The 24811-nt window shown below is 40.8% G+C and overlaps 1 protein-coding gene across 4 annotated transcripts in view; it reads right to left on the minus strand.

Annotated features, from left to right (window-relative positions):
* pdzd2 (PDZ domain containing 2) overlaps nt 1-24811 on the minus strand; it is a 547489-nt gene that overhangs the window by 140490 nt on the left and 382188 nt on the right. For all 4 annotated transcript variants that reach the window (XM_043687429.2, XM_087989833.1, XM_043687436.2 and 1 more), the window contains 6 exons: nt 24608-24756; nt 16801-16920; nt 16015-16129; nt 12123-12196; nt 8527-8737; nt 4596-4713 (listed from right to left, as the gene is read on the minus strand). In XM_043687429.2, coding sequence (XP_043543364.2) covers nt 4596-4713; nt 8527-8737; nt 12123-12196; nt 16015-16129; nt 16801-16920; nt 24608-24756 — 787 coding nt within the window. The remainder of the gene's footprint in view (nt 1-4595; nt 4714-8526; nt 8738-12122; nt 12197-16014; nt 16130-16800; nt 16921-24607; nt 24757-24811) is intronic.

The raw sequence follows: 24811 nt of genomic DNA on the forward strand, positions 1-24811 counted from the left end.
CATGTCCCTTTTTTGCCCTCCTGATTTCCCTCTTAAGTATACTCCTACTGCCTTTGTTCTCTTCTAAGGATTCACTCAATCTCTGCTGTCTATACCTGACATATACTTCCTTCTTTTTCTTAACCAAAACATCAATTTCTCTAATCATCCAGGATTCCCTACACCTACCAGCCTTGCCTTTCACCCTAACAAGTCTCTCGTTATCTCATTTTTGAAGACTTCCAATTTTCCAGCCATCCCTTTACCTGTGAAGATCTGTCCCCATCAGCTTTTGAAAGTTCCTGCCCAATACTGTCAAAATTGGCTTCCTCCAATTTAGAACTTCAACCTTTAGATCCAGTCTATTTTTTTCCATCACTATTTAAAAACTAATAGAATTATGGTCACTGACCCCAAAGTGCTCCCCCACTGACACCTCAGTCACTTGCTCTGTTTTATTTCCCAAGAGTAGGTCAAGTTTTGCACCTCCTCTAGTAGGTACATCCACATACTAAATTAGAAAATTTTCTTGTACACACTTAACAAATCCCTCTCCGTTTAAGCCCTTAACACTATGGCAGTCCCAGGTAATGTTTGGAAAATTAAAATCCCCTACCATAACCACCTTATTATTCCTATAAATAACTGAAATCTCCTTACAAGTTTGTTTCTCAATTTCCCGCTGACTGTTGTTGGTCTGTAGTCCAATCCCAATAAGGTGATCATTCCTTTCCTATTTCTCAGTTCCACCCAAATAACTTTCCTGGTTGAATTCCCAGGAATATCCTTCGTAAGTACAGCCATAATGCTATCCCTTATCAAAAACACCACTCCCCTTCCTCTCTTGCCCCCCTTTCTATCCTTGATGTAGCATTTGTATCCTGGAGCATTAAACTGCCAGTCCTGTCCATCCCTGAGCCACATTTCTATATATGCTATGATACCCCAGTCACATGTTCCTAACCATGCCCTGAGTTCATCTGCCTTCCTGTTGGGCCTCTTGCATTGAAATAAACGTAGTTTAATTTCTCAATCCTACCTTGTCCTCTGCTGTGTTACTGCCTGCCCTGACAATTTGACTCACTCCTTTCCCCAACTCTACCGGTCTCAGGTTGATCTCTTTCCTTGCTGTCTCCCTGGGTCCCACCCCCCACATTACTAATTTAAATCCTCCCAATCCTCTAGCAAATTTCCCTGCCAGTATATTAATCCCCTTTCAATTCAGGTGCAATCCATCCTTCTTGTACAGATCACCTCTACTCCATAAGAGATTCCAATAATCCAAAAATGTGAACCCTTCTCCTCTGCACCAGCTCCTCAGCCACAATTCATTTGTTCTATCCTCCTATTCCTACCCTCACTAATTCATAGCACTGGAGTAATCCAGGCATCACTACACTCAAGGATCTTCTTTTTAAATTCCTGCCCAATTTTCTATATCCCCCTTTCAGAAACTCATCCTTTTCTCTTCCTATATCATTAGTTCCAATGTATACAACAACCTCCTGCTGATCACTCCCTCTTTGAGACATTCTGCACCCTCTCCAAGATATCTTTGATCCTGACACCATTCTGATTTCTCGCTGCTGGCTGCAGAAATGTCTACCTGTGCCTCTGACTAGAGAGTCCAATCGATTGCTTGGAACCTGGGAAAGGTGAGGCGGACAGTCCTTGACACCAAGGCACCATGCGGCTGAGTGTGGCATCATGGAGTCCTAGCAAAACCGGAATCAATAGGTATCAGGGGACAAAGTCTCCACTGGTTAAAATCATACTAGCTCATGGTAAGATGGTTGTTGTTGTCAGAGATCGATCATCTCAGCTCCAGAACTCTCAGCAGGAGTTCCTTAGGGCAGCGTCCTAAGCTCAGCCATCTTTCAGTTGCTTCATGACCTCATCATGAGGTCAGAAATGGGAATGTTCGCTGATGACTGTACAATGTTCAACACCATTCATGACTCTTCAGATACTAAAGCAGTCCATGATCAAATGCAACAAGATTCGGACAATATCCATGCTTAGCCTGACAACTGGCAAATAACAGTGAGGCGCACAAATGTCAGGCCATGACTATCTCCAATAAGTGACAATATAATCATTGCCCCTTGACATTCAATGGTGTTACCATTACTGAATCACCCAATATCAACATCCTTGGGATTACCACTAACCAGAAACATATTTGGACCTGTCACATAAACACAGTGGCTACAAATGCAGGTCAAAAGCTGGGAATACGACGGCAAGTAACTCACCTCCTAACTCCCCAAAGCCTGTTCACCATATGCAAGGTTGAAGCCAAGAATATGTTGGAATACTTCCCACTTGCCAGATGGGTGCAGCTCCAAGAATACTCAAGAAACTTGACACCATCTAGAAGAAAGCAGCCCGCTTGACTGGCACTACACCCACAAAAATCCACTCTCTCCACCACCAGCACTCAGAAGCAGCAGTGTAAACTATCTACAAGATGCACTGCTGAAATTCAGCAAAGATCCTCAGACAGCATCTTCCAAATACATGACAATGTCCATTCAGAACAACAAGGGCAGCAGATATATGGGAACACCACCACCTGCAAGTTCCCCTCGAAGACACTCACAATTATATTAGATTAGACTCCCTACAGTGTGGAAAGAGGTCCTTCGGCCCAACCAATCCACGCCAATCCTCCGAAGAGTAACCCACCCAGACCCACTTCCCTCTGACTAATGCACCTAACGCAATGGGCAATTTAGCATGGCCAATTCACCTAACCTGCATATCTTTGGACTTTGGGAGGAAACCAGAGCACCCAGAGGAAACCCATGCACACACAGGGAGAATATGCAAACTCCACACAGAGTCACCCAAGGCTGAAATTGAACCTGGGACCCTGGTGCTGTGAGGTAGCAGTGCTAACCACTGAGCCAATGTACCACCCTATCCTGACTTGGAAATATCTCACCATTCCTTCAATGCCTTTGGGTCAAGATCCTGGAATTCCCTCCCTAATGGTATTATGGGTCAACCCACAGCAGAAGAGTAGTCACAGTTCAAGGAGGCACCTCACTACCACCTTCTCAAGGGCAACTGGCGATGGCCATTTTAAAAAAGACTGACCAACCAGCAATGTCCACATCCCATAAATGAATACAAAAATACTTTCTGTCTCTCTTACCTTTCAGTGAGGTTGACTGTGTCTTATTGAAGTATGAATGCATCTTCATTTATTCCTGGGAGGTAATGTACGGGACTCATGTGGTGTGGAGTTTAAGTTGATGTGGCTGAGGCTAAGGGAAAGCTCTGTAAGGAAGCCTAGGGTGACTAGCCTAGTAGACTTGGGATCAAGGTGAGAAACCTGTATTTCATGGGGAAGGAATAGTAACTTTCCCTTAATTCATCAATCCTGCTGTAGATTGACATAAATAATTTGTAAAATTCTGAGAGATGCTACTTGCTCTAGTTCAAATATTGTATGAAATGGCAATTTTCTGGATGCCTCAAGAAAGTAAATGTTGACATACTACCAGGTTGTATAAGAAATGAAGATCCCACAGTCATTTTTAAGGCTGTGTCAAGTCATCTAAACTCTACTGTTGAGGCAACAGGGTAATGCAGATTTCAAGCACAGGATACTTTGGAAAGGAAAACAAAGTTCCTAGTCTTGACCTCTATCCTGTAAAGCAATATAGAGGAAAACATTGATTTCAGAAGTTGCTTATGAGGAGAATTGGTTTCCTCTGTGATTGTACTTTTGGTTAAATTGTACTGAGATTCATTAAGAAACACATCTAAAGGGTAGACATAATCAGAAACTTTGGACTGGACAGAATTGGAAAGAAAAACAAACTTTTACAAATGAGTTCCTGAAATATATTGATTTGATTTATTACTGTCACATGTACCTAGGTACAGTGAAAAGTTTTGTTTTGTGTACGGTCCAGGAAGATTATACTATACAAAGCACATTAGGGTAATAGAACGGAGCAAAGAATCCAATGTTACAGCTGCAGAGAATGTGCACAAAGGGTGAGATCAACATTAAATTTAAAATTTGGGAGGTCCATTCAGAGGTCTATTAACAGCAGGGAAGAAGCTGTTCTTGAATCTGTTGGTACACATGTTTAAGCTTTTGTATCTTCTGCCCAACAGAAGAGGCTGGAAGGGATTATAACCAGTGTGGGAGGGGTCTTTGATTATATTGCCTGCCTTCCCAAGGCAATGAGAAGGATAGATGGAATCAATGGATGGAAGGTTGGGCTTGCATGATGGACTGGACTGTGTTCACAACTTTCTTTAGTTTCTCACGGTCCTGGGCAGAGCAGTTGCCCTACCAAACTGATTCATCTGGATCGAAATCTTTCTATGGTGCATCTATAAAAATTGGTTGGAGTCTTTATGGATTGCAAAATTTCCTTAGCCTCCTGAGAAAGTAGAGGCATTGTTGTGCTTTCTTGACTGCAGCATCAATGTGGGTGGACCAGGGCACTTGCTCTGATCTACAGTTCCTTTCAAAAGTTTCCAAGAGAAGACTCATCACCATGAGAGTGAAAGAAACATTCCACCTGTTACTTTCAATGAAGCACCATGGACTTTGAACTTGAGGAGAAAATAATTCACAGTTTAAGACTGACCTCAATCTGCCATCCAGTTTGGCAACTGATCCTGGGCAAAGGCTATGGATGTAGATTCCTGGTGTGCTTTTTTCTAATGTAAGACAACAGGCCCCAATCCCCAAACCAACTCCAGGCTCTGAAATAAAACAAATAACAATGGCAATACTGTGTAGATCAATTATATGTTATAAGGGGCATTATGATAGTAAACAGAAATAATTTTAATCTAATTGTACCAAGTACCTACTTAATTCTCATACAAACGTGCCTTGAAGCTATATAAATAGAACATAGAACAGTACAGCACAGGAACAAGCCCTTTGACCCACCATGTCTGCATCAACCATGTTGCCATTCTAAACAAATTCCATCTGCTTGTTCATGGTTTTTATTCCTCTGTTCCATGTCATTCATATGTCTGTCAAAATACTTGTTGAATAAAAGTAAAAGAACAAAGAAGAACTAAGAACAAAGAAAATTTGTTTTCCCATTGGCCCTCCAAGCCTGAGCCGATCCAAATCTACTGTCTAACCTGTCGCCCACTTCCTAAGCATCTGTATCCCTTTGCTCCCCACCTACTCTTGCATTTGTCCAGACGCATCTTAAATGAATCTACCATGCCTGGCTCTACCACCTCTGCTGGCAACGCGTTCCAGATGCCTACCATCCTCTATATGAAGTACTTGCCGCATGTATCCCCCTTAAACTTTCCACCTCTCACCTTGAAGTAAATAAAAATAACACTGACCTTGGTTCATTAACCAAATCAGAAATACTAAGCCCCAGACTATTCTTGTAAAGAGCATATTAACTGTACAAAATTTTTTCTCCCTTCCCCACAGACATTATTTTCAAAACTGGATAGGGTAAATAGAAAATCTCTTTTCGCTGGGGTGGGGGAGTCCAGAACTATAGGGCATAGATTTAGGGTGAGAGGGCAAAGATTTAAAAAGGACCTAAGGGGCAACTTTTCCACACAGAGGGTGGTGCATGTATGGAATGAGCTGCCAGAGGAAGTGCTGGAGGCTGGGACAAATACAGCATTTGAAAGGCACCTGGATGGGTATATGAATAGGAAGGGTTTAGAGGGATATGGGCCAAGTGCTGGCAAATGGGACTAGATTAGTTTAGGTATCAGGTCAGCATGGACAAGTTGGACCGAAGGGTCTATTTCTGTGCTGTCCATCTCTATGACTCTATGTTCTTTTTACTAGCTCTCTTGGTTCCAAATATATGGAATGTAAATAAGCGAGCAATTCATTGGCAAAAACCTACATTGCATTCTAGTAAATACAGACTCTCCACATATTCTATATTTTAGTGGTGCGCAAACACTTGTATAATGTCTTGTCAATGTTGAGTTGCTTGGTAGAGTTCAGGCTAAATAAAGATATGGTTGCATTCTTACAGAGGATGGTAATTAATGGGAGCATCTTTGTTAAGAATCCAGCTTCAGTGGTATCCCAAAGGCGTTCATGTGGAAGTGATATTTTGAATGAATGCATGATAAGAAGAAAATGTGGGCAGTGAATTGTAATTTAGATGTAATATATAATGCAAAGGCAAATACGTGGAGGGAATGAGCCCTTGTGTGATCTATGTCCTTGTAAATACAGTATGCTCGTTTAAAGTCTGGATAATTTCAAGTATGTGCATACCATATAAGATTACACGTTGAAGATTGCAGAGCAGGAGAAGGTCATAGTTGATTTTTTTTAAGAAACAGTGTAGAGACTTTGTGGAAAGTAAATAGGGTGTTGGGTATATCGCCAGCACTATAATACAAAATTATGTAAAAAACCTTGGCCAGCCAGAGTTAGAGGTTTGTATTGAATGTAATGTCCAGACACATAATAGCAGAAACTGAGGACAAGGGTTGGGGCTTCTTTGAAGAAACAAAGATGTCAATATTTACAGGGAGTGGGATTTTTAGTGCTCTGGACACATGGGGGTACGGTACACAGAGGCCTTATCAAAATTCCATTTTTCACTTGGTAGCTAGCCAGCTGAAGAAACTGATTGTTAGGCAGGAAGGTCTGCAGTAAAAGGCTGTAATTGGATACTTGAGAGAAGAAAGAGAAAGACCATGGGTGGCAGGACTGTGATGGGGCAGATTGCAGGGGCTGAAGATCAGATTGTGGTGGGTTGACAATAGAAGTGTCAGATGGTCGCGTGATAGGAGGGAGGCAGATTGTATTAGTCAAACTTGGAGGCACAGTGAACAAGTACCTCTGTTCTGCCTAGTCTAAAAGCAGAGTTTGAAGGATATATTCTTGCTGAATCCAGCAGTTCCCACATCCCTTCAGTTGTCTGATCTCCCAAGCCCTGGAAATGAATATGGTTTCTAAAATCAGAACTGCATAGCTTATTTAAAAATGATGCTTTCTAATCTACCTCTTGGGAACAAGTTAGTTGCCTTACAGGGCACTCAACCTTTTTGGTTAAACCAGAAATAGGTGCTCTCTTGGTAGGTTGGTATTGGATAATCCAAACTTAGGCAATAGAAAAGAATTTACACAATTTTCTATGAATAGTCTGTTTTATTCCACCCTTTTTCTGCAGTTTGCATTTATATGGAGGACAGACTGAGGGCACATACAGGCTGTACAAAGCCTAGATCAGATGTTTTTGATGGACTAGTCTTTGCTATTCTTTTGGTGGTTTTCACATTTCACGTTTACTATTTTTTATTCGCTATAGTGAAATCAGAAGTTCTAGTTGATTTATACATGGATAATCAGTAAAGGTTTTTTTGGGAAAAAGAGGCCCTTTTAAGCAGTTCCAATTGGTGAAATAATTCTGCATGCCAAACAGAATAACTTTTTTGTTCCATGATATTTGTAGAGTAAATGTTATGAATTATAGTCAGAAAACTCTGAGGAGCTTGTTGATTTGTACATTTGAATTCCTGATGCATGTTCCTGTTGGATAAGATCTTTGTAAGTTGTAAAGGAGTTACTTACATTAACTATACAGATAAAACAATGAAATTTTCAGTTATATGTAGCAATTGGTATACGTTCCTTGATACTGTTGTACAAATTGTAACCTCTGGCAAACAGCCAGATCAAATCTAGGCATGAGCCATTTCAGAAATCAGATATATTGGTGCCCTCCCATCAAAAACTATAGAAGACCAGGTACATAGGCTACCTGAAAAATAACTTTTCTAATTCATGTTTCTTGTGGGGAGCTTCACCCAGATTAACTCTTTATAGATACTTTGGTTGTGCATTCATTGCAATTGGCTGGCCATTAATCTACAAGGATGGAAAAATAATGGCAATCAGAGCTTGAATTTTCAAAATTCATTCCTAGAAAATTTGTTCAATGTCAGGAACATACATTCAGAAAAATATACACATCAGTTACTTGCTTGCTGTTAGCACACCCTTCATCATTGAGCATTCTCAGCTTCCATCTCATGTATTTCTTGTAAGAGAAGATATTTTGTCATGATCATGAGGCTTGGGTGTCATTAGCAAGGCAGGCATTTGTTGCCTATCATAACTGCCCTTGAACTGAATGCCTCACTTGACCATTTCAGAGGGCTGTTAAGAGTTAAACATGAGTCATTTGTAGGCCAGTCCAGATTTCCTTCCCTGAAGGACTGAAGTGAACCAAATCATTTTTTAATGTAAATCTATAATAGTTTAATGGTACCATTACTGAAATATACTTTGAATTCAAGTTTTATTAATTCACTGAACATGTTACTTAATTGAATTTAAATTTGACTAGCTGCCATGGTGGGATTTGAACCCAAGACCCAGGACACTAGCCTGAGCCTCTGGATTAACAGTACATTAGCATTACCAAAATTACAATGGCCTTGCTATTATGACTACATTTACAGCCTTCGTCCCTTTTCGGATGTTTGTCACTCTTAGAGTTCATGTAATTTGTACAGTTTTCGCCATTTTATTGGCCCTCACAACATTCGCATTACCTTTTTTTAATGTCACCTCCATTATGATACGATCTTTTGGCCCTGGTCCTTTGCGGCAGCAGTCACCTTCTTCTGATGCTGGGATTGGAGTTCCACCACTGGAATTGGGAGAGCTGGACCGGCTCATTAAGGTTGGTGTGGGACAAGGAGTAAGGCTAGGACTGCGCAATCTGGTACGAACGGTTAGAGTCACAACTCCTTTCTTCAATTGCTATTGGGAAAAATAGATACATATACATTCACATTAGGATAGACAGATGAATGTATCAGGAAGCAGATTAATATCATTGGTTAAGTTTTATGAGACTGTGCTGCCATTACAAAGTCATATTCAGTTGGAATGAAAGTTGGAGGCCAAGGCACCTACTTGATAATATTCCTGATTTGTCTGCCATTACAATTTAAAATTCACTTTCAAATGCCAAACTCAAAAAGGAGATTATATCATTATATGTCAGCTTGTTTGTATGGAGATAATAAAACAGGTAAACTGACATGAATGAAAAACAGACGTCCTAACTGAATAGTGAGGAGAATGCTCATCAAGTTGGAAGCTGGACAATCTTGGGAAACTTATCAGCCCTAAATAATTAATCTGACCATCTCCCAGACTACATTGGGCTTGATTTTCAATTACAGGGATAGTGAAGGAAAATTTTACAAGTTAGTAATCCTGAATGCCACCTGACTAAGTGAGAAAGAATGTGGTTACTTAAAGGAAGGAGTCAAATACAGAGTCAAAAATTGTTTTCTGCTGCAAATGTTTCCAATATCCTCTTTTAAGTCTTTGCAAAACATATTCAGAAAAGCTCAGATGAAAGAGAGAGGGAATGGTGTTTATGATGTGATGAAGTTCCACACTGTCTGTTTGACGGCGAGTTATGCATAAAGGATGTTGCTCTGTTTGATAATCCGAGCAATGTTCACCAGAGAACAGGAGTGTAACGTGCAAAGTATTTGTATTTAATACTCTCATGTGATTTAGGCATTGCTGGCTAGGATAACATTTAGTGTCCATCTTTAAGAAGGTAATGATGAGCTATCTTCTTGAAAGACAGCATTCTGAAAAAGAGTCACACTAGACACGAAACATACTCAGCAGGTCTGGCGTAATCTGAAAAGAAGAAAAGCAGAGTGTATCTCCACAGAGTCAAACAGCACAGAAGAAACCTTTCAGCCCATCATGTCTGCACTGATCTATCTACACTAATCCCATTTGTAGCACATTGCCTATAGACCTGAATTCTTGATTGGTATGGGGATCAAAGGTTACAGGGAGAAGGCAGGAGAATGTGGTTGAGAAACATACCAGCCATGATCGAATGGCAGGGGAGACTTGATGGGCCAAATGCCTAATTCTATTCTTATATGTTATGGTCTTATGTTATGTCATTTCAAGTGCTCATCCATGTACGTTTTAATGGTTGCAAGGTTTCCTATCACTACTAACCTCTAGGCAGTGCATCCCAGATTCTCACCATCCGCTGAGTGAAAATATTTTACCTCAAATCCCCTCTAAACTTCCTGCCCTTTACCTTAAAATTATACTTCCCTCATTACTTCCCTCCTTCCCTTCAACTAAGGGGAATAGTTGTTTCCTTTCCACTCTGTCCATGCCTCTTCTTTATACCTCAATCAGGTTCCCTGCAGTTTTCTCTGCTTTCAAGCCTATTCAGATGCTCTTCATAGCTATAATACTCCAACCCAGGCAACATTCTGGAGGACCCCCTGTGCACCCCGCTCAGTGCAATGACATCCTACCTGTAGTGTGGTGACTGGATAGTATTCCAGCTGTGACCTAACCAAAGTTCTGTACAACCTCCACACTCTTATAATTTGTGCCATGAACAGATAAAGGCAAGTGTCCCTTTTTAAAATTAATTTGCGGGATGTGAGCATTCCTGACTGGTCACCATTTGCTCCCCATCCCTAGTTGCCCTTGAGGTGATGGTGGTGAACTGCCTTCTTGAATTGCTGAAGTCCACCTGCCGTGAGTTGACCCACAATACCATTAGGGAGGGAACGTCAGGATTTTGACCCAGTGACAGTGAAGGAAAAGCAATATATTTCCAAGTCAGAATGTTGAGTGGCTTGGAGGGGAACTTGCAGATGGTGGTGTTCTCATACATCTGCTTTCCTTGTCCTTCTAGATGAGAGTGGTCGTGGATTTGAAAAGTGCTGTCTGAGGATCCTTGGTGAATTTCTGTAAGCACATCTTGCAGATAGTACACACTACTGCTACTGAGCATCGGTGGTGGAGGGAGTAGATGCATGTGGATGTAGTGCTAAACAAGCAGGCTGCTTTGTGCAAGATGGTATCAAGCTTCTTGAGTATTGTTTAAGCAGCACCCATCCAGGCAAGTAGGGAGCATTCCCTCACACTCCTGACTTGTGCCTTGTAGATGTTGGACAGGCTCTGGGGAGTTAGGAGGTGAGTTATTTGCCTTACTATTCCTACCCTCTGACCTGCTCTTGTCGCCACTGTGTTTATGTGGGAAGTCCAGTTGAGTTTCTGGTCAATGATAACCCCAAGTATGTTGATAGTGGGGATTCAGTGATTGTAATACCATTGAATGTTATATTAGACTGTCTCTTTTTGGTGATGGTCATAGCCTGGTATTTGTGTGGTGTGAATATCACTGCCACCTGTCAGCCCAAGCTTAGATATCATCCAGACCTTGTTGCATTCGAATGTGGACTGCTTCAGTATCTGAGAAATCACGAATGGTGCTGAAAATTGTGCAATCATCAGCAAACATGCTGACATCTGAGTTTAATACGGACAGAAGATTATTGATGAAGCAGCCTGAAATCGTTGGGTGTAGGACACTACTCTGGGGAACTCCTGCAGAGATATCCAGGAACATGACTGACCTCCAGCAACTACAATCATCTTTCTATGTGCCAGGTATGACTCCAACATGTGGAGAGTTTGCCCTCTGATACCCAATGGTTCCAGTTTTGCTAGTTATGTCTTCTTAACCATTCTATTAACCCATCCTGCCACTTTCAGGGATGTCTAGACTGCACCTTAAGATCCCTCAGTTACTCTGATCTTCCTAATATCCTGCCAGTCATTGAGTATTCCCTTGTCTTGCTACTTCTTCCAAAGTGTATTGCCTCACACTTTTCATGTTTAAATTCCATCTGCCATCTGGTCTAAATTTCTTTGTAACCTAAGACCTTTTTCCTCACTATTAACTACCTGGCCAATCTTTGTGTCATCCGTAAACTTAATTAAACTCTTTCTTATCTACTTCATTCATATACATCACAAACATGTTGTGGCATGTCACTGGTCACTGGGCTCCAGTCACACAAACCACCTTTTACCAGTGAGCTAATTTTAGAGTCATCATGCCAAGTTACCCTGGATCCCCTGTGTTTTTATGTTCTTTATCAGCTCCTCTTATTGGACCTTGCCAAAGTCTTTGCAGAAATCCATGTAAACAACATGAACTGCAATACCCTCATCTATGCACCTGGTCGTCATCTCCAGCACCTTCTGTTCCTATTATTTTAGCAAGAAACCATCTTGGCACCAATTTCATTGGAATTACTTAAAATAAACCATGGTTTTGTACAGGACATCTTACCTTGAAGGTCTGAATGGCCTGCTGATGGGTTAGTCCTTGCAGAGATTCCCCATTAACTTCTAGAATTTCATCTCCTGTTGAGTACAGTACACATCCATTAATCTTTAGGAGCATTTACATCCTTTTCAAAGTTCATTGTCTATGTTGTGTTAAATATTTGCCATAGCATCACTATTAATTTAAATTTGCTGTCTTATAGTTAAGAAAAGTTAAGTCACATTGTAATAGTGGTAAATTGTAATAAACCAGGGAAATAAAATGTGCTTGAATGTCAATTAGAAGACAAATAAAGCGTTTCTGAGAATAAATTTTAAATTTGCTTCCATTATAATCTTGGGAACTGCCATCACGACAATTCTCTGCAAATCCAGTAACTGACAATACCTTGGAAATGAGACGTAAAGGACAGAAACCTGTCAGGGGCTCCAGAGACACCTGACTAAAAATCAAACAGCATTAAAAAAATACATGAAACTATATAAACATTTGAAGTTGTATGATTCTGTACTTTAATGGTGGGAAAATTGTTGGAGGGAATCCTGAGAAACAGGATTTATTTGGACATGTATTTGAAAAGGCAAGGACTGATTAGGGATACTCAACATGGCTTTGTGTGTGGGAAATCATGTCTCATTAACTTGATCGAGTTTTTTGAAGAAATAATGAAGTGGATTGATAAGGGCAAAGTGGTGAACGTGATCTATGTGGACTTCAGTCAGGCTTCGACAAGGTTCCTCATGGTAGACTGGTTAGAAAGGTTAGATCTAATGGGGTACAGAACTGGCTCGAAGGTAGAAGACAGAGGGTGGTGGTGGAGGATTGCCTTTCAGACTGGAGGCCTGTGACCAGTGGTGTGCCACAAGGATTGGTGCTGAGTCCACAACTTTTTGTCATTTATATAAATGATTTGGATGCGAACATAGGAGGTATACTTAATAACCTTGCAAATGACAAAAAAATTGGAGGTGTAATGTACACTCAAGATGGTTACATCAGAATACACAATCAGATGGGCCAATGGGCTGAGGAGTGGCGGATAGAGTTTACTTTAGATAAATGTGAGGTGCTGCATTTTGGAAAGGCAAATCAGAGCAGGACTTATATACTTAATGGTAAGGTCCTGGGGAGTGTTGCTGAACAAAGAGACCTTAGAGTGCAAGTTTATAGCTCCTTGAAAGTGGAGTTGCAGGTAAATAGGTTAGTAAAGAAGGTGTTTGGCATGCTTTCATTTACTGGTCATAGAATTGAGTGTAGGAGTTAGGAGGTCATGTTGTGGCTGTCCAGGACATTGGTTAGGCCACTTTTGGAATATTGTGTGCAAATCTGGTCTCCCTCCAAAGGAAAGATGTTGTGAAACTTGAAAGGCTTCAGAAAAGAGTTACAAGGATGTTGCCAGGGTTGGAGGGTTTGAGTTACAGGGAAAGGCTGAATAGGCTGGGATTGTTTTCCCTGGCGCATCGGAGGCTGAGGGGTGACCTAATAGAGGTTTATAAAATCATGAGGGGCATAGATATGTAAATAGACAAGGTCTTTTCCCTGGGGTGGGGGAGTCCAGAACCAGATGGTATAAGTGTAGGGTGAGAGGGTAAAATTTAAAAGGGACCTACTGGGCAACTTTTTCACGCAGAGGGTGGTGCATGTATTGAACGAGCTGCCAGAGGAAGTGGCAGAGTCTGGTACAATTACAACATTTAAAAGGCATCTAGGTGGTAATATGAATAGGAAGGGTTTAGAGGGATATGGGCCAAGTACAGGCAGATGGTACGCGATTAGTTTGGATATCTAGTTTGCATGGACGAGTTGGACTGCAGCGTCTGTTTCCATTCTGTACATCTCTATGACTCTATGACTCTCTAAGTGTTCATACTCTCAAAGTGATATGCAATAAGACAGTGATGCCAATGTAAAATTAAATGCTTTTTGTGGTAATAAGAACTTCATAATGAAATGCTGAGTGACAGCAGTTATTTGGAACTTATTACTGCTCAACCCTACCTATCTATTGTTATGATCTCAACTGATAGTAATATAGTACAAGTTGGTTTCCAGGGCCAGAGCTGATTTGACAAGCCAAAAGTTTAATTCTTCGTTTTGTTTCTTGAGGAGATCAGTCATTGAAAATATTCACAAGAGGCTGCCAAAGTACCTTTAACAAAGTAACATGAAAATTTACTACAAAAATTAAAAACACAAACTACATTACTCTATACAAGAACTATTGTAATGAATTTGTTTCTAATATCAGAAAGAAAGATCCATCTCTTTTACTCCAGAAATTACCTTGCACAGGCTCAAACTTCATTGAAGGGTCATTCCTAGCTCTATGCTAAAACCTTGTGCTCCCAAGCTGGTTTCCTAGTCATTTTACTAAAATCACACGACTCCTTAGAAATGCATTTTAAAAAAACTCACCGTTCAAAATGGCTTTCTGACCTTTCAAAAAAAAACCTTCTCTGGAACGGAAAACTAAAATCTATTTTTCTTCCATTTTAGAATACAAGATCCCAAATAACAACAATATGTTATGAACTGTCAGCATTTGATTACCATAACAATTCAAAAGAAAAGTGGAGAAATATCCATATATGAAATTTTATAAAGGTGACAAAAAGCCAAATTCAAAAAAGTAAATTGGCATTGTGAGGAAAGAAAATAAAACTCATTTTTTGCCCTATTCACTGTAATTACTGCAGAGAAAGAGCAGGTTTATGCAGACTGTGAGACATTACACAAGTGCCCCAACTGATCATTTCAGATCCAACCATAATAAAATGTCTTATTGGGCTATTGCTTGATATCAAAACCAGCTTTTTATGTTATTTTATTTCTTAAATAAATTGTTTATTAAAATCAGCCAGGGCTTGCTATAGTTCAGATCATGCCAACTCTGAAAGGGTAATTCTTCAGCTGTTAAGAGTCTGCAAATCATATAACAAGTGGTTTCACATTTAATTGGAGCACCTGAGAGGCTTAAATATAATTTACAAAATGGCAGGCTCTGTTTTCTTAAGTTCTTTTAATGAGCCAAAAATAATAAGCTAAATTGAATAAGTCACTGCAGCATAACAAAGAGCTAAATCTCAAAATTATTTTAAAGTTGATATTTAAAAGGCACTATAAAAATCATGGGGTCATCAGATTTGGCTTATTACCTAGTTTGCATCGTCAACTGCCAATTATTTAGGTTGCAAATCACAAAGTTTGTTTTAAATGTTATCATACCTCAGTGTCTTTCTTCCCCACCAGCTTTCTTGGGCAAAGTTGTTTCCTTTCACTTTGTTGAAGTAACAAACATAAATGTGTGTTTGTAAACCATCAAAACTGACCAGAGTCCTTTCCACACTCACAATCCAACTTTAGATCAGTGAAACAGACTGTTTACGGGAAATACATTTGGATCCAACTTGGGTTCAAAATGTTTGATGCAGTTCCTAAACTCTTGCGAGTCCACATTGACTTTATTTCAACCATGTTATTACTAATGTAATTTCCAAACAGTTGACAATTTGGCTTCTTGAAGAAACTTAATGACCCAAAGAAAAGCCTATGCTGACTGTCTGTCATCTCTGACCAGGGACCAGCTGACAAAATCGTAAGGAAAGTAGCAAGCAAAATGTTATTGTACATTCACAACCACACTTGTAAAATAAACATAAATTGATTGGCAGGTGGTCAGACATCAGATATTGGCCAAATCCAAAAGTAAATTGAATTTGAGTCTCGATCGAACCCAGTTGCTGTAATATCAATAAAAATTGGGAACTTGATTGCACTTTGTTGAAATTTAAAATAATGACAATTTAAAAATAAATGACAAATAACCTTGAAACATTGCTCTACCCCATTAAAATTAATAAATAATTGGTGAGGATCAAAGGATCAGATTTCAGACCTTCTTTCAGTCTTCCATCAGCAGCAGCTGCACCATTTGGAAAAATAGTTTTAACAAATATTCCCATCCGGCCTCGAGCAGAATCCTGGCCACCAACTATACTGAAACCTAGACCCTGGAAAACACAGGTCAGACAAAATATAACAGAAAAAATATGGATAAATATATTCAAGATTGTATTTATTGATGTATCAGAAACATGCAGTCAGGATCCTTAAGTAGCAATTTTTGAGAAACTAAGGTGGAAGGTCAAAACTTGCAAGGTACCACCAAGGTGAAAGAAAATGCATCCAGTGAGAGTTGTAGTTGTTGGTTGTAAAAGTGAAGTAATATTCTGGATGTTTGATGGAAATGGAGGGTCACTCAATAGCTTTTTCTCCTTTTGGGATCATGATGGGTTGAACAGCTTTCTGTTAATCTTTAATTTCTTACAGAATCAATGTTGTGAGAAGAGTAGATTCATTTTCTAATTTTTCAAATTCATCTCTTGGGAATTATCTTGATGTTATTGGATGTATAAAGTTTCTTTTTCATGAAAAACCACTGATGATCTCATAAGATATGCTTATGAGAAAGTACCCGTAATCACTCTGATCTAGACTGAACTAGCTTAGTTGGGTTAACACCAGTGACTACAAGTTGCCTAAGTTTCCTCGGGCCAGATAAAATTGAGTCATTCTGCTTGCACACATTAGCATTAGGTGCAGTAAGGCAGAATACAAAGCATATAAATTATACTTTAAAAAACTGATTAAACCAGTGGCCCATGATAGTGTAGATGCTTACCTTTCCTTGCCCTTTCATGAGGACAATGTTAGAGATGATTGACGGCTGAGCTAGCCGCCATGGTGATTCCACTTGAACTGTGCTTAAAGAACGTGCTGACTTTTTAACGATTTGATAATCCTAAAAATGATAAGTAAAGAATAAGGTATATAGGCATGTTGTAATGTCAATGTCTCACTCGTCAGTTTACAACTTGAATTTCTGAAAAGCTAGTAACTCATACAAATACATGAACAAGGAACAATAGGCCATTTGGTGCTTTGAGCCTATCTACCATTCAATAAGATCATGGCTGATCTAATTTTAAGCTCAACTCTACCTGCATATTCCCAATAATCTTTCTTCCTGTTGGTAATGAAGAATGTATCTGCATCTACCTTTAAATACTTAAAGATTCTGCATCCACTGCCTTTTAAGGAAGGGAATTCCAATGACTCAAAACCCTCAGAGAAAAAAAATGTTTCCTCATCTCTGTTTTAACTGGGCGCTTCCTTACTTTGAAACCATGACCCCTAGTTCTGGATGCTCTCTCAAAAGGAAACATGTTTTCAGCATCCATGTGGTCAAGTCCCCTCAGGATTTTGTATGTTTTAAATAAATCACTTCTGACTCTTTTAAACTCCAGAGACTACAGGCTGCTGTACCAAGTTCACGCTATACAAAATACGGGATACAGTTTAGAACACACTAATAAATTTGACTGTCAACTTCAGAATGACATGGAGAAGTAAACTTTACTAATCAGTGTCTCTGGCTCAGTCCTACATGCAATGAGAGTATAGATCATTAAGTTTTATGTGGAGATCAGCACGCTCCATAATGGAAAATAATGCTGGTTCCCAGAATAAAATTCCTGACATGCAGACATGAGTCATAAAATTCACTTTTAAATTCAGTCTTTAAGAATGTTTGTAATTCCTCTAAGGGCAAGGTTTCCAGAAATAAGAAACTTCTGTCATGAAGGTGGATTGGAGAAATTAGGACTGTTTTCCTTGGAGAAAGAATGGTGCGAGGAGATCTAATGGAGATATTCAAACTCATGAAGGCTACGGACAAAGTGGGAAAAAACCTGTTCCCACTCATGAAATGATAAAGAATGAGAGGTAGAGATTGAAAGTAAATGAAGGAAAGAAACAAAAAGGACATGAGGAGAAACATTTTCACACAGCAGTCAATTCAGATCCGAAACTTTCTACCCGAGTGTGTTGAGAAAATAGGTTCAACTGAAACAATCAAAGGGAATTAAACTGTTATCTAAAAGGGAATAATTTGCAGGTTATACGGAGAATAGAGACATAGAGATGTACAGCGTGGAAACAGACTCCTCGGTCCAACCTGTCCACGCCGACCAGATATCCCAACCCCAATCTAGTCCCACCTGCCAGCACCTGGCCCATATCCCTCCAAACCCTTCCTATTCATATACCCATCCAAATGCCTCTTAAATGTTGCAATTGTATTAGCCTCCAACACTTCCTCTGGTAGCTCATTCCATACACGTACCACCCTCTGTGTGAAAAAGTTGCCCCTTAAGTCTCTTTTTTATATTTCCCCTCTCATCTTAAACATACGCCCTCCAGTTCTGGACTCCCTGATCCCAGGGAAAAGACTTTATCTATTTATCCTATCCATGCCCTTCATAATTTTGTAAACCTCTATAAGGTCACCCCTCAGCCTCCGACGCTCCAGGGAAAACAGCCTGTTCAGCCTCTCACGAAAGCTCAAATCCTCCAACCCTGGCAACATCCTTGTAAATCTTTTCTGAACTCTTTCAAGTTTCACAACATCTTTCCAATAAGAAGGAGACCAGAATTGCATGCAATATTCCAACAGTGGCCTAACTAATGTCCTGTACAGCCACAATATGACCTCCCAATTCCTGTACTCAATACTCTGACAAATAAAGGAAAGCATACCAAACGCCTTCTTCAATATCCTTCTGACCTGCAACTCCACTTTCAAGGAGCTATGAACCTGCACTCCAAGATCTCTTTGTTCAGCAACACTCCCTAGGACCTTACCATTAAGTGTGTAAGGAGAAAGTGAGGTCTGCAGATGCTGGAGATCAGAGCTGAAAATGTGTTGCTGGAAAAGCGCAGCAGGTCAGGCAGCATCCAGGGAACAGGAGAATCGACGTTTCGGGCAAAAACCCTTCTTCAGAAAAAGTCCTGCTAAGATTTGCTTTCCCAAATGCAGCACCTCACATTTATCTGAATTAAACTCCATCTGCCACTTCTTAGCCCATTGGCCCATCTGGTCCAGATCCTGCTGTAATCTGAGGTAATCCTCTTCGCTGTCCACTACACCTCCAATTTTGGTGTCATCTGCAAACTTACTAACTGTACCTCTTATGCTCGCATCCAAATCATTTATGTAAATGACAAAAAGTAGAGGACCCAGCACCGATCCTTGTAGCACTCCACTGGTCACAGGCCTCCAGTCTGAAAAACAACCCTCCACCACCACCCTCTGTCTTCTACCTTTGAGCCAGTTCTGTATCCAAATGGCTAGTTCTCCTTGTATTCCATGAGATCTAACCTTGCTAATCAGTCTCCCATGGGAAAACTTGTCGAATGCCTTACTGAAGTCCATATAGATCACATCTACTGCTCTTCCCACATCAATCTTCTTTGTTACTTCATCAAAATACTCAATCAAGTTTGTGAGACACGATTTCCCACGCACAAAGCCATGTTGACTACACCGAATCAGTCCTTGCCTTTCCAAATACGTGTACATCCTGTCCCACAGGATTCCCTCCAACAACTTGCCCACCACTGAGGTCAGGCTCACCGGTCTATAGTTCCCTGGCTTGTCTTTACCGCCCTTCTTAAACAGTGGCACCACGTTTGCCAACCTCCAGTCTTCCAACACCTCAACCGTGACTATCGATGATACAAATATCTCAGCAAGAGGCCCAGCAATCACTTCTCTGGCTTCCCACAGAATTCTCAGGTACACCTGATTAGGTCCTGGGGATTTATCCACCTTTAACCGTTCCAAGACATACAGCACTTCCTCGTCTGTAATCTGGACATCTTGCAAGATGTCACCATCTATTTTCCTACAGTCTATATCTTCCATATCCTTTTCCACAGTAAATACTGATGTAAAATATTCATTTAGTATCTCCCGCATTTTCTGTGACTCCACACAAAGACCGCCTTGCTGATCTTTGAGCGGCCCTATTCTCTCCCTAGTTACCCTTTTATCCTTAATATATTTGTAAAAACCTTTTGGATTCTCCTTAATTCTATTTGCCAAAGCTATCTCATGTCCCCTTTTTGCCCTCCTGATTTCCCTCTTAAGTATACTCCTACTTTCTTTATACTCTTCTAAGGATTCACTCTATCCTGTCTATACCTGACATATGCTTCCTTCTTTTTCTTAACCAAACCCACAATTTCTTTAGTCATCCAGCATTCCCTCTACCTACCAGCCTTCCCTTTCACCCTGACAGGAATATACTTTCTCTGGATTCTTGTTATCTCAGTTCTGAAGGCTTCCCATTTTCCAGCCATCCCTTTACCTGCGAACATCTGCCTCCAATCAGTTTCGAACGCTCTTGCCTAATACCGTCAAAATTGGCCTTTCTCCAATTTAGAACTTCAACTTTTAGATCTGGTCTATCCTTTTCCATCACTATTTTAAAACAAATAGAATTATGGTCGCTGGCTCCAAAGTGCTCCCCCACTGACACCTCAGTCACCTGCCCTGCCTTATTTCCCAAGTATAGGTCAAGTTTTGCACCTTCTCTAGTAGGTACATCCACAAACTGAATCAGAAAATTGTCTTGTACGCACTTAAGAAATTACTCTCCATCTAAACCTTTACACTATGGCAGTCCCAGTCGATGTTTGGAAAGTTAAAATCCCTACCATAACTACCCTATTATTCTTACAGATAGCTGAGATCTCCTTACAAGTTTGTTCCTCAATTTCCCTCTGACTATTAGGGGGTCTATAATACAATCCCAATAAGGTGATCATCCCTTTCCTATTTCTCAGTTCCACCCAAATAACTTCCCTGGATGTATTTCCAGGAATATCCTCCCCCAGCACAGCTGTAATGCTATCCCTTATCAAAAATGCCACTCCCCCTCCTCTTTTGCCTCTCTTTCGATCCTTCCTGTAGCATTTGTATCCTGGAACATTAAGCTGCCAGTCCTGCCCATCCCTGAGCCACGTTTCTGTAATTGCTATGATATCCCAGTCCCATGTTCCTAACCATGCCCTGAGTTCATCTGCCTTCCCTGTTAGGCCCCTTGCATTGAAATAAATGCAGTTTAATTTATTCGTCCTACCTTGTCCCTGCCTGCCCTGACTGTTTGATTCACTTCTGTTCTCAACTGTACCAGTCTCAGATTGATGTCTTTCCTCACTATCTCAGTGGGTCCTACCTCCCACCTTACAAGTTTAAATCCTCATAAGCAGTTCTAGCAAATTTCCCTGCCAGTATATTAGTCCCCTTCCAATTTAGGTGCAATCCGTCCTTCTTGTACAGGTCACTTCTATCCCAAAAGATATTCCAATGATACAAAAATGTGAATCCTTCACCCATACACCAGATCCTCAGCCATGCATTCATCTGCTCTATCCTCCTATTCCTGCTCTCACTAGCTCGTAGCACCGGGAGTTGTCCAGATAGTACTACTCTTGAGGAACTCCTTTTTAAATTTCTGCCCAACTCTCTGTAAACTCCCTTCAGAATTTCAACCTTTTTCCTTCCTATATCGTTGGCTCCAATGTGGACAATGACCTCTTGCTGGCCCCTCTCCCCCGTGAGAACATTCTGCAACCTCTCTGAGACATCCTTGATCCTGGCACCAAAGAAACAACACACCATTCTGTTTTTTCTCTGCTGGCCACAGAAACGTCTGTCTGTATCTCGGACTACAGAATCCCCTAACAAAATTGATCTCTTGGAAGCCGACGTACCCCTCGTTGCATTAGAGCCAGTCTCAATACCAGAAACTTGGCTGTTTGTGCTACGTTCCCTTGAGAATCCATCACCTCCTACATTTTGCAAAACAGCATACCTGTTTGAAATGGGTATATCCACAAAAGACTCCTACCATAGGTGCTCACCTCTCTTCTCCTTCCTGGAGTTAATCCATCTATGTGACTGTATCTGAGACTTTCCCCCCTTCCTATAACTGCAACATACTGTTGCTGTTGCAAATTCCTCATCGCTTCTATCTGTCTCTCCAACCCATCCACTCGATCTGATAAGACTCGCATCCAACAGCATTTATGGCAGATATAATCCGCAGTAACCCTTAAACTCTCTTTAAACTCCCACATCTGACAAGAAGTACATATCACTGCAAAGGCCATTTTTGCTCTTTCACAATCTACAGACCCAGAAAATAACACCGTCTTATTCCTCTACAAAACAATGCACCAGGTTAAATTAATAGCTGTGGCTTATATTTTAAGTTTAATCAAGAGACTTATCTCCAAAAACATATAATCAAGAAAGAACCCATTGTACTCACTAATGTAGCCTTTCTCTTGGACAGACTTAAAACAACAATTAACTTATCGGATTCTGTGCTGTGAACTTCGCCCAAACAGGTTCCTCCAAGATTAGTTGTGAAATTCACTGTTTGTTAATTTTCCCAGATGAACTCCAATGTCCAGCGACACATGAATTCAAAAACAGCAAAGAGAGTAACTCTGCAGGTTCTCTCTCTCTCTCTCTCTTTCTCCTGCACTGTCCTCACCATGTGCTTCCTTTGTCTGCTCTTCTCCCTTTTAAAACTGCTGTTGTTTTGACTTTTTTTCCCAAAGTTCCAAAACAATGCAAAAGTATATAAAACAGTAATTGCTGCTCCTGGAATTCAAGGAAATCACCTCCAGCACCTAAAATACCTCAAAAAAAGGAGCAGCTCTTACAGCTAGAAATTTTTCCCATCCTCCATCTTGGATTACCCAGAATCCTATTTCTAAGGTGGAAGAATGGCACTAAATAAATTGCTATTTAGGCAGACAGCGCAAACCTGATGGCTCCAATTTCAACCCTGCTGTCACCTTCATCTAGTCCATTTCTGACTTCTCCCTTCTCTTCCTCGACATCTCTGTTTCCATTTCTGGGCATAGGCTGACCACCAATATGCACTACAAACTCACCAACTCCCATAGTTGCCTTGACTATACAACCCTTACAGCCTGCTTCCTGTAAGGATTCCATTTCATTCTCCCAATTTCTCCTTCTCTGTCACATCAGTTCTAAAAATGCCATCTGTGGCATTGGGGAGGCATCTCAGAAACATCCATGTTTTCCCTCAACTGAGAATTATCCACACTGTGGTTGACATGGCCCTCAGCCAGGTCCAACCCATTTCCTGCACTTCAGCACTCACCCCTTTTTCTTCCCTCCCATAACAGGGACCCTGGTCCTCATTTACCATCCCACCAGCATCCACATCCAAAGGATGATAAAGTGCCATTTTCGTCATCTCCACTAGGATGCGACCACCAGACAGATTCCCGTCTCCTCTCTTGTCAGCATTCCATAGGGACCATTCTCTCTAGGACACCTTGGTTCTCTCCTCTTCCATTCCCAACATCTTGCCACATCTCTGTAGCACCTTCCCATGTAATCACAGAACGTGTAATACCTGCCTGTTTACCTACTCCCTTCTCACTATCTAAGGCCCCAACAAACCTTCTAGGTGAAGCAACAATTTACCTGCACTTTATTCAATCTAGTCTACTGTGTTTAATGCTCACAATGTGGACTGTTCTGCAGTGGGAAAATGAAAAACCGACTGGGTGACTGTTTTAAAGAACTACATTCTATCTGTAAAAATTACCCTGAGCTTCCTGTTTCCTGATACTACAACACACCACTGTGTTCCCACATCAACATTTCTGACACAGGCCTGTTGCAGTGTTCCAGCAACCCTAAGCGCAGGTCATACTCTCAACGGCATCTCATTTTTAGCTTGGATACTCTGTGACCTTCAGGACTCAATAATGAGTTCAATAATTTTAGAACATGAACACCTTATTCCTTGAGTTTTACCTAATCTGACACCCATTATATGGGTGTCATTATATGGACTGCCTTACGCAGATAACACATTTTCACCTACTTATGGGTCTCCATTATCAGCTTTTCTTTCTCCCTGCCTTACCAATATCCATCCCTTTGTCTGACTAACTTGTGCTTTTCGAGCACCACACTCTCGTTTCCAATATCCATCCCTTTGTCTGCCTAACTGCTGTTCTTTGAGGAGAAAGTGAGGTCTGCAGATGCTGGAGATCAGAGCTGGAAATGTGTTGCTGGAAAAGCGCAGCAGGTCAGGCAGCATCCAGGGAACAGGAGAATCAACATTTCGGGCATAAGCCCGAAACGTCGATTCTCCTGTTCCCTGGATGCTGCCTGACCTGCTGCGCTTTTCCAGCAACACATTTCCAGCTAACTGCTGTTCTTACTGTCTGGGCTCCTTCCCCAAAATAAACCCATCTTCAGCATATATACCACCTTTTCTTACCTATTATTAGTTCAGAAGAAGGATCACTTGACCTGAAACTTTCTCCAAAGATGCTGCCAGGCCTGAGTTACTCCAGCAATTTCTGGTTTTGCCCATAAAATAATGTTGATAAAGGCATGAACCCTTTTCAGTTAGAAACCATTTGGCGATGTTCTGTGATTAATAATAGGTATTTTGCTGTTCTGACCAAAGGCACAGTTATGGATTTAAATTTAGGAGGTCTTGAGAAAAACCATTTACAAGAAATATGACCAGCTGCACATTGATTACTCAGATGAACACAGTACAAATGCTGGGCACACACACCTGTCGAATACTGATCGCATCAAGCTGCTGAGGAAGGGAATGTTTGCGGCCTCCTCGCGCTGGCTTTTCTAACATGTCACAACTTGCCTCACCATTTTCCACTATCAGCTCATCATCTTCACCCACAGATTCTAAGCGGCTCCCTCCGCCTGTCAAAAAAGCAGAGTGAGAATCAGAGAGGAAATTGTATGCATTTGATAGAGA

This window comes from Chiloscyllium plagiosum, unplaced genomic scaffold (assembly GCF_037043375.1).
Source record: "Chiloscyllium plagiosum isolate Xiang-an unplaced genomic scaffold, Cpla_swu_hap1 HiC_scaffold_1, whole genome shotgun sequence".
Classification (NCBI taxonomy): Eukaryota; Metazoa; Chordata; class Chondrichthyes; order Orectolobiformes; family Hemiscylliidae; genus Chiloscyllium; species Chiloscyllium plagiosum.